This window comes from Populus euphratica, unplaced genomic scaffold, assembly GCF_000495115.2.
Source record: "Populus euphratica unplaced genomic scaffold, PopEup_1.0 scaffold86.1, whole genome shotgun sequence".
NCBI lineage: Eukaryota > Viridiplantae > Streptophyta > Magnoliopsida > Malpighiales > Salicaceae > Populus > Populus euphratica.
The window spans coordinates 1,559,280-1,568,854 of record NW_011499880.1 but is presented as its reverse complement, the minus strand read 5'-3'; the positions used below and the strand labels follow the sequence as shown (position 1 = coordinate 1,568,854).

General features: G+C 36.8%; 2 protein-coding genes across 7 annotated transcripts; one reads left to right on the top strand and one right to left on the bottom strand.

Moving 5' to 3' along the window:
- Positions 1 to 270: 270 nt before the first annotated feature.
- LOC105129262 (uncharacterized protein At3g15000, mitochondrial-like) lies at positions 271 to 4,152 on the top strand. The gene is made up of 4 exons (XM_011031249.1): positions 271 to 710; positions 1,859 to 1,956; positions 2,396 to 2,461; positions 3,219 to 4,152. The coding sequence occupies exons 1-4, from the start codon at positions 313 to 315 to the stop codon at positions 3,866 to 3,868; spliced, it is 1,212 nt and encodes a 403-aa protein (XP_011029551.1). The 5' UTR covers positions 271 to 312; the 3' UTR covers positions 3,869 to 4,152.
- An 831-nt stretch (positions 4,153 to 4,983) lies between these two features.
- Positions 4,984 to 9,280, bottom strand: LOC105129261 (eukaryotic translation initiation factor 5B-like). Of its 6 annotated transcripts, none has more exons than XM_011031247.1 (7): positions 9,170 to 9,280; positions 8,193 to 8,204; positions 7,604 to 8,028; positions 7,458 to 7,510; positions 7,020 to 7,057; positions 6,233 to 6,662; positions 4,984 to 5,590 (listed from the first exon to the last, which is right to left on the bottom strand). In XM_011031247.1, the coding sequence occupies exons 1-7, from the start codon at positions 9,184 to 9,186 to the stop codon at positions 5,522 to 5,524; spliced, it is 1,044 nt and encodes a 347-aa protein (XP_011029549.1). In that variant the 5' UTR covers positions 9,187 to 9,280; the 3' UTR covers positions 4,984 to 5,521. The 6 variants fall into 6 exon arrangements, with proteins under 6 accessions (XP_011029549.1, XP_011029546.1, XP_011029547.1 ...); XM_011031244.1 differs by having other exon boundaries at positions 8,193 to 8,271; positions 9,170 to 9,257; XM_011031245.1 differs by having other exon boundaries at positions 8,193 to 8,264; positions 9,170 to 9,237.
- Between the last annotated feature and the right edge of the window lie 295 nt (positions 9,281 to 9,575).

Below are 9,575 nucleotides of genomic sequence, written 5' to 3'. Positions count from 1 at the left end.
TTTTGTGAGAGGTTGCATAGTAAAAACAATGCATCTTTTAGGTTTTTTTATTAAATTAAATTTCAGATTTTTTTATTACATTGAAAACATAAATTATTTACAAACAAATGCACCCGCTCATTATATAATTTTTCAAATTTAACACCTTCTTCCTTAAAAAAGAAACAAAAAAAGGAAGCATAAGATATTTTAATTTTGACATCACCTAAATGCCATTCCAATAAAATGGAAGGGCATTTCCTTATCTTCCTCTATAAAACCCTATCTAAAACCCTACCCTCTTTTATCTCCATCAGGGTTTCAGTTCCAGAAATGGCGACTTCTCTCCTCACTCGTTCCCTCCTCCTCCAAAAAATCACCTCCAAAACAATAATCTCCTCCATTCTCTCCCGACCCTTCACTTCCCTCTCCGCCACTTCCTCCACCTCCTCCACTCTCCTTCGCCGTGCTCTTCGTCCTCTCTCCGCTGCAGCCAACATCAGTCGCTCTGTCTCTCGGATTTCATCCAGGTCGTTTTCTGTCAACCCATCATCGTCTTCTCTTAACGACCCAAGCCCTAACTGGTCCAACAGACCTCCAAAAGAGACTATCTTGCTTGATGGCTGCGATTTTGAGCATTGGCTCGTCGTCATGGATAAGCCTGAAGGAGATCCCACTCGTGACGAGATCATCGATTCTTATATTAAAACCCTTGCTGAAGTTGTTGGCAGGTAATTTATTACAGTTTACACCTAAATTTTATGTCATTCACTTTAATTGTTTTTTCACTTAATTTATTTTTTTGTGTTAATTGTTAGTTTTAGTGGATGAAGTATTGATATTAGTTTTTTTTAGAAATTATGGGCTTTGTATATTGATTAATTTTTATTCTATTTCAATTTAACAGATTGTATGGAAACCCAAGAATTGGCGATAAATTATTTCAATTCTTTATTTTTTAGAAATTCTCAATTTGGAACTAAATTTGCATCTTGAAATGAAGTCAATGAATTAAACAAAATGTGATTTCCATATAGCACCCAAAAGACTGTTATTTACTTGGAATTCCATACAAATAGTCGTTGTATATTTCCATTATCCAAAATGCCCCGCAATACGTTGTTTTGAAACCTATAAAATATAGCTTTCAGCTTTTCACTGCCAGAAAATTATAGTGTTATTTATTAGTAATTAATTAATTTAGATCAAATAGAAATGTTAGGCTAAATCCAAATAATATTTAAATTGGTTTCAAATGGAGGGATTGAATTAGAACTGAATAGAAATCACCTCTTCATGTAGAATTGATGTCATTTTTATCTTAGAATTTGTTCCAAGCTAGTGTGAGTTAATTGTTTTTGTCATTTTTATTGTATTTTATGTATTAATGTGCTGCTTTTGGTTGCTTATTATTGAGGGTTTATGCATGCTCCCATACATGTTATTGATGTATTTTGAGGTTTCTTTATGATTTGTTATACTTTGAAAGGTTGCAGTTTGCTGTTTTGTAAGTTTGTTTGAGGTTTATGAATTGTACCTAACCTATTGCTAGAGGGGTTTAAGTGCATTTTAATTACACTTCTATAAGAATCAGGAGTTTGATTGCTTAATTGTTCTTTTATCTGACTTCGATTGGAATTGTGTTTTATAGCTTAATATTTGATTTGTGTTTTAGATTACAGTAAGTAGAGTGCTATTCTCAGCGTTTGAATATTCCTTGCTGCTTTTAATATTTAGCATGTCTATCTGTTCTCTTTCAGTTTAGGGGAGCTGTAGAATTTTATTTTATTTTTTTTATCTTACTGGAGGAGTCTGGAATTAAATGGGCTTTTTTGATGTGTGAAGTCTTGGTCGTTTAAATTTTGTGGCTTTATGACAGTGAGGAGGAAGCGAGGAAAAAGATCTATTCAGTTTCTACTCGATGCTACTTTGCCTTTGGAGCTCTGGTGTCCGAAGAGGTTTCATACAAGATCAAAGGTATATATTCTTTCAAGCTGTGGGTCAAGGGGGGGCGGGGGGTGGCCCTGGCCTTACCAAGTATTAAAACTGTTCCTCTTCCTCGTTAATAATATCTTGCATTTGGTCCATTTTAACCCAACAAAACCCTTAACTTGGATTCTTAAAATATGTTCTTAACCTGTGTTAAATCCTAGATGTAAATTACCTCCCTTCACCTTAACAAGATGACATTTGGTCCCTTTCAAATTTTTGAAAAAGGGTAACCAAAAATGGACAACTTTGTTCACTTCTATGTTTTCCAAAAAAGGTTATTTTCCCAAAAAAACATATTCAAGTGTTTATTGATAACTGCTTTTAATGGAAAAAAAATGGGCCACTGCGTAGAAGTGATTGGTATAGGATGTTACTTTCTTGAAGTTTGAATGTGATGGATGTGCTCTGTTGGTCACTTTTCCAGAATTGAAAAATGTTCGCTGGGTTCTTCCAGATTCGTACTTAGATGTGAAGAACAAAGATTATGGAGGTAAGGGATTTTTTTTCCCTTTTTTGTATGTGATACCAATATATTGTTGTAGACGTGTGTTTTATTGCATTTATCAGTACTACATGCATCTTCTTTTTTATTATCTTTTTTATCCTTAAGGAAACTTCTGGCTTAAATGTTTTGTGCACCAAGAACTCATTTTGAATATTCTGCTTCTCAATCTACAATTGTTGAAGCTTGTTCTGGTCAGGTTGGATGCTATTTAAACCCTTCTAGACTTTGACCAAATGAGGATTGAACTAGAATTTCTGTAACTTCTCTAGGGTCTGCAGGCAATATTTTGCTGGATTGGCTTTTCTTTGTGGTAGTCACATTTGAGTTGCGAGTCTTTGTTTTCCTTATTTTTCAAAGGTAGAAGATAAACAATGCAAAATTCCAGGTTTTCCTTTCTTAGTTTTCTAAAATAGAAGATAAACAACGCAAAATTCCATCAAGATCGTATCTCACCAAATAGTCTCTGATGCAGTTGTCAAACGATTGCATGTAATTGTTAATAACAGTTTAACAATCCTAATTTTAAATGCAAGTGCACAAAGAAAGCAGCATGTTTTCCATTTCTGAGTTAGGGTAAGATGATCGTGCCCTGATTATGTTTTCATACTGCTAGGATTTTGGTCTATTTCTGCAGAGTCGCACATTCAGAATTGATCATTTCTTTTCATTTGAAACTGTGATAATGAATGCCTCCTTTGATCCCCAAGTCATGATTGTTGCATGATGGCTTTTTTCCTTTTAGGGGAGCCATTTATTGATGGGAGAGCTGTGCCCTATGACCCAAAATATCACGAGGAATGGATAAGGAACAATGCGAGGGCAAATGAAAGAAATAGGCGCAATGATCGACCTCGTAACGTCGACAGATCAAGAAATTTTGACAGAAGAAGGGAAAACATGCAGCAGCGTGATGGAGCTCCGCCTCCTCCTATGGCTAATCAGGCTATGCAAAACCCTGCTCCCAATGTGGCTGGACAACAAAACATGGGCAGACCGCCACCGTTGCCACAGAACAGCTACAGGGTGGGACCAGGTGGACCACCGCCTAACAACTATAACATGGGTGGACCCCCGAACATTGGTGGACCAGGCGGACCACGGCCTAATAACTATGCAGGTGGGCAACAGAACAATATGAATAGAGGGCCACATAACATGCCCCCACAAAACTACATGCCACCGCAGAACAACATGCCACCGCAAAACTATGTTCCCCCTCAAAACAACTACATTCCCCCACAGAACAACATGCCTCCACAGAACAACATGGGAGGATGGTCCAGTGACATGCCTGGGAACATGCAGCACAACTTCCAGAGTGGACCTAATGATGGAGGCTATCAAGGTGGGCCACCAAACTACCAGAACAGCTACCCTCCAAGCAGAGATTGAAGCATGCATGGTTGAAACACTTCTGCAGCTTATATAATCCCCTGAATAGACCATATTCTTGATGCTGTGTAGATATGCAAGATATTTCAATTTTCTAGGACTTGTGGTGTTGATGGTACTTTTCGCTTTACCTGGCACGATGCTGTTTAAGGCATGCTTTAATATCTGATGTTCTATCTTGCGATTTTAATGGTAGGATTCAGTGCCTAGTCTGTCTTTTGGATATTGAAAGCTGTCAGCAGGTACGAGGTATAGCATTTAAAAAGGATAGAATTATTGTTGTCGACCCCGTGTTTTGCTGCCTTTAGTTTGTTCCATATTTGCCTGTCATGATGCTGTTTAAGACCTGGTTTAGCGTCTGGATTGGTAGCTTACAAGTTTAAGGAAAGGCTCCAATATCATCAGTGAAAAAATGGAAGCCTCCCCTCACAGTACAAGGCAGTCCTGAAGCGGTAGAACTCATAGCTCCCTTGTTTGCTGCAGTCAAATCTCTTTCAGATTGCTCTTGAGCGTATCTTCTTTCTCCTTGAACGTGTGAGGAACAGATGATGGACGCTTTTGAAAGTGCAAGAAATTGCTTTCGGGATATTAGATTGTGGTTTTGCGAGCCCAAGAGTAGTGCAGTACTGCTGTGTTATGTCTCCTGATTTCTTCTCATGCATTATTATCATTTGTGATTCATAAAGTGCATGCTATGCAAGCTATACTATTAATTTGAACGATATGACCCTGTTGGGGCTGTATTTGTACCAGTATTTCAATAAAATTTGATTATTTGTATTGGAGTTTCAATAAAATTTATTTATTTTTATTTTGATATTAAAAACAATTTTTAAAAATAAAAAAAATATTATTTTAATGTATTTTTTATTCTTAAAAATCAATTTCAGATTTCTATGAGAAAACAGCAAGAATATTCTCAAAAATTAGCTGAAACAGTAGCATACTCATCAAAATTACAATCCGGGGATCCTGCCTCTCCCCATGTTCTGCCTGGGGCTACATTCTCCTGCTGTGCTGCCAAAATCGCATCTTTAAATATTTTCATACATAGTTTGAATTTTGTTCCCGACAGAAATGTGAACACAACAGCGTAAGTTTCTCAACTGAGTTGCTGTGTAAAAGGATGATTTGGAATCCACTTAATGCCAAAATTAGCAAAAACATAGATTCAGAATAAAAAATTGGGGTTGCTAACTTCCTATTTCTGTGAAAAGGTGACGGGGAAAAAAAAACGATAAATATAGCTCAAATTTTTGCCAAGGGACATGGACGAGAAACAACTATTAGTGCTAGAAATCTGAGATCTAGAGTCAACTCTAGTGCATATCCTTTACTATAAAGGCCCAGATTTCACCCCTTCACAGAGAGCTGCTGCGCAGCTGACAATTGCTCAAGCATAAGCAAAAACAGCAAGTAGATGGAAGTCATAATTAGAGAAGCGCGAGTTGAGTTTCTCTGTTACTGCACATAATGCAACTCTTACTGCATTCATCTCCCAGCAAATAAATGCTGCGTAGATGGTGCTGCCAAAGCTTCCCTAGTAATGGATTCAGTTCTTTTGTTTTTGGCATCTCGGATCTGTTCAGCAAGTGAAGCTTCTCTTTGAATTTTTTCCCTCTTTTTAATCTCTACATCGATTTTCTCCCAAGCTCAGCTATGGGAAGTCAATGATGCCCCTTGGCGAATCATCTGATCATTAATGGATTTTCTTTTTCGAATCTATAGAGAAAACATATAGCCTTGTTAAGACAAACATATAAAACAAAACGAGAGAGGAAAAAAAGAATTTTAAACAGTAAACATTAATGTGAACAACATTTTGATGTATAGGAACCCCACAAAGCATGGTCTCATCATGGAATTGCTTGTTTCATGCGAAAGATACCAAGAGCAAAGATAGCAATTGGATCGTGAGAGCATGTCCAGCCTCTATATATTAGGTTTTAACAGAAAGGGTTGAAGTATATGAATAGCTAAACAGTGTACAAGATAGTCTGCAGTGTAAACGTCTTCCATGGTGTGACTCCAACATAAAAACCATTTCATAAGATTCCCCTCCTTGTATTTATCTTTTTTGTATCTTCTACTAGTTAATACTGTTTTGCATCAATTTTCTAACAGTTATGGAATTACCAATTAACTTTGCACCATTCCAAGAATTAATTCCAAGTTAAATTCTAAACATATGATTTCTAATCTACCAAGTCAATCTACAAGATTCCAAATCTACTGAGTCAATCAGGATCAATTATTCCTAATACAATTCTTTGCATCAATGTGCATCCCAAAATATAAATGTCATACACTAATCCTCAAATTGGTAGTGTGGTTTTTCAAGTTGCACTGTAGCCTGTATGTTACCTTTGTTAATCTCCGCTTAAGTGTCAGCTTTTGGGCAACAGATGACTCTTCTGTTTTTTTCTTTGATTCTCTGTGTGCCTTTCTCTTTGCTTCTTCTCTTGCCTTCACTTTCTCTTCCCGCTTCTCTCTTTTTTGAGCAACCCTCACCATTTCTTCCCTTTCCTTTGCTTCTCTCTCAACTGTTCTCTTTGCTCTCTCCTCTGCCTCTTCCTTTTCAATGGCAACTTGAAGCTGCTTGAGAGTTATTTCTTCTTTTATTTTATCATAGCCATCCCAGTCTAGCTCTTGCTGGTCAATGCCTCCTTCCTTAGCTGCTCTTGCTATGCTTTTAGACCATGAAAGAAAGAATTTCTCTCTCATCCTTTTCCATTTCAAACGTTTACCCCAAATTTGTCTGAGTGAAGAGCTTATCTTTGTCCGGATCACTTCGCTGCAAGGAATTGGTTTGAATTGTGATTTTCAGTGTGAAAAACTTATGTGGTTGCAGAGCCTACAGAGGTTATAGAATACTCCCAGCAAATATTAAAGCCAGTAATCCTTGAAGTTTCATTTAAACAGTCAAGTTTTCACAAAATCATCTACTGAGTTAATTTAGCATAGACCAAATCCAAAGTTATTATAAGCTTCAATTTGCAGTCATTATCCATGTAAGTTTGCAGGTGCATGTCAACAGAAATCTGGTTATGTAGAGCATCATCTATTTGGCAGTTCCCTTTTTCCACATACAACTTTCACAACAATGCTTAGCATATTTATAAAGATTGTGACCAGATGGCATCAACTGTACCTATGAGCACGAGGATGTCCTGACATTTTCTTCCTAACCTGGAAGTTGTGATGGAAGGAGATGAAGTTTTAGATGAAAAAGACGAGTAATATACAAAGTAAGATAATTAATTATCTAAGAGAAGAGAGAGGGAGGATTATTCGTTACTGTCTCTGACTCTTAGAAATAAAGAATAAATCAAGCAGAAAACAAATTCAAAGCTTTTGTCAAGAGAAAAAAAAGAAGAAGAGTTTTAAGTAGTCATAGTAAGTTTTATTACTATTCTACGAGCTGCAACATATCTGAGTGTCCATACTCATCAATGAAGATCCTAAATTTAAGAAAACAACTGTGTACTATTATATCTAAACCATGCAGTAGGAACCCATACTGTGCCAAGAATTCCCATGTACAGAAGACAAACTGTGAGAAAACTAACTAATCCTTACATGACTTCACCTGGGGGTTTGTCAAGGCTTCAATTGTTCTTTGCTTGATGAGTGCACGGGTCTCTAAACAATAAATGAAATTAAAACCACAGAATTAATCAACTTCACTAAATCCTCAGTGGGACTAATTCAATGTAAAATTGAAATGAGAGTTACCTGCAGTATGTTTTCTGCCTTTGTTCCAGGGAATTCTCCCTTTGTTCCCATGTTTTTTCTTTCCTTTTCCCTTTTTGGGAAGTTCATTGAAACTTTCTGCAGTATCACAGTACCCATCCAGTTGAACCTCCTCGATGAGAGTCTGCTTCTCAGCTGAATCTAAGCTAATTTTTGAATGGAAATGCTTGCTGGAACCTGTTGTCTCCCTGACACTAACACTGATTTGCAAGGCTGCAGAATCATAAACTCTTGGGAAGGTACTAATAGATGCATATGCGGGACATGTGTTCATCACAATAGAGTTATGATGGTTTGACTGCTGTACATTTGGTTGAAAATGTGTGTGTTCCAACACATAACCCAGAGTTGGCCACAAAAGATTGTTTGAGACACGGGTGCATGGTAGATGTGGAACAGACAAGCTCCTGACAGATGGTTGAAAGAAACCAGAGTCACACATCTTATATAACTACATATCCAGATACTATTGTCACATCCTAATTAGAACCATCCATTCAAAATATACAAGTTGCAGACATCCCTAATTACTATGACTGCAAGGGACGCAGACAAGTAGTCTAGAACTTACCATAACGTCAATCTGATGAAGCCCTTCAAAGAATTTTGCAAGAGAAAACAACAAACTGGATAAATCATTCAATTGAATCCTTCAAATGCAAACAGTTACCAATAAAATGACATCTCCCTGTATATGAGAACTTGATGAATGATATACACAAAACTTAATGGGAGATTTGAAAGACAAATACAACCAAATAATCGCCCGTTGCCTCTGAAATCACAAAACGTGAACCTAATTTTATATGTATTATGGGTGGCATTTTAAGTTCCGCAGATACATAAATTTCAATAGCAGCGCAGCTAAATAGCGTTCCAATGGATGACCATGTGTCATGATCAGCTCTACAAACACTTTTCCTTGGTAGTTAAATTGTTTCTCAAGTGCCACAGAAGTCAGAGTAATTAACTAAAATCGCCAAATTTAATCAAGATCAACTAATGGGGGAAAATTTACAGGGAATTCCAAGTTCCGGTCCATTTATTGCACACTCTCTTCTTTCTTTCATGTTAAAAAACTTGACTCGTGCTAATGGAACCTCATGAAACCAAAACCTATGGTTATATCTGAAATTGACAGCTTCATTCTCAAACTACAAATCAAACATGACAGACAATGCCACTAAAAACAATAAGAGAGTCAAGTTCCTCTAGTTACAGCAAAGCATCACGCTATCAATGCTAGCAAAAGCATATATCATTTGTGGTTACATCGTAACAAAAACGAAGAAGCCCATTCATCATTTCAAAGAATAGACAAAACCCACAAGATTAAAAGAAAAGGAGGAGGACTTAAAGGCCGTTTCTTTATGTTCAAGATGGAACTAGAAGGAACCTTTTAGAGCACAAAGACCTGAGAATAGCAATTAAGTAATTTCAATGAACTGAAGTTTCTAATCATTTCTTTTCGCTTAGAAACAAGAACAGAATTTACAGCAAACCCATCTCCAGAAACATGTCTTCAAGCATACCAAGACAGAAACTTACAAATGAAAGAATGGCATTCTCAATGCATTGTCTCTGCTCCAGAAACGTAGTGAGAGAGTGAGTTAGTGTTCCAGTTGAGAGAACATTTCTGGAAAACTGAAACTTTAAAAACAAATTTATTAATTTTAGAAGCAATGTGGAGATCATAGAGTGAAGCAAAGGAAAGGGAGAGGGAACTGCTAATGTCCAAACATTTTGAGGATTGGATATCTTTTTCAATGGGCTTGACAAAAGTTTTGGTACCAAAGTCTGGATCATCAAATACTTACTATTATGCTTCTGTATCAGGCCTTCGCCCCCGGCTTACCATATCTTTAAAATTTTTATTATTTTATTTTGAATTTAGAAGATTGTAGAATTTTTCAGTCGTGGGTTGCTCTAGCCAGAAAGATTGAGATATGTCGCC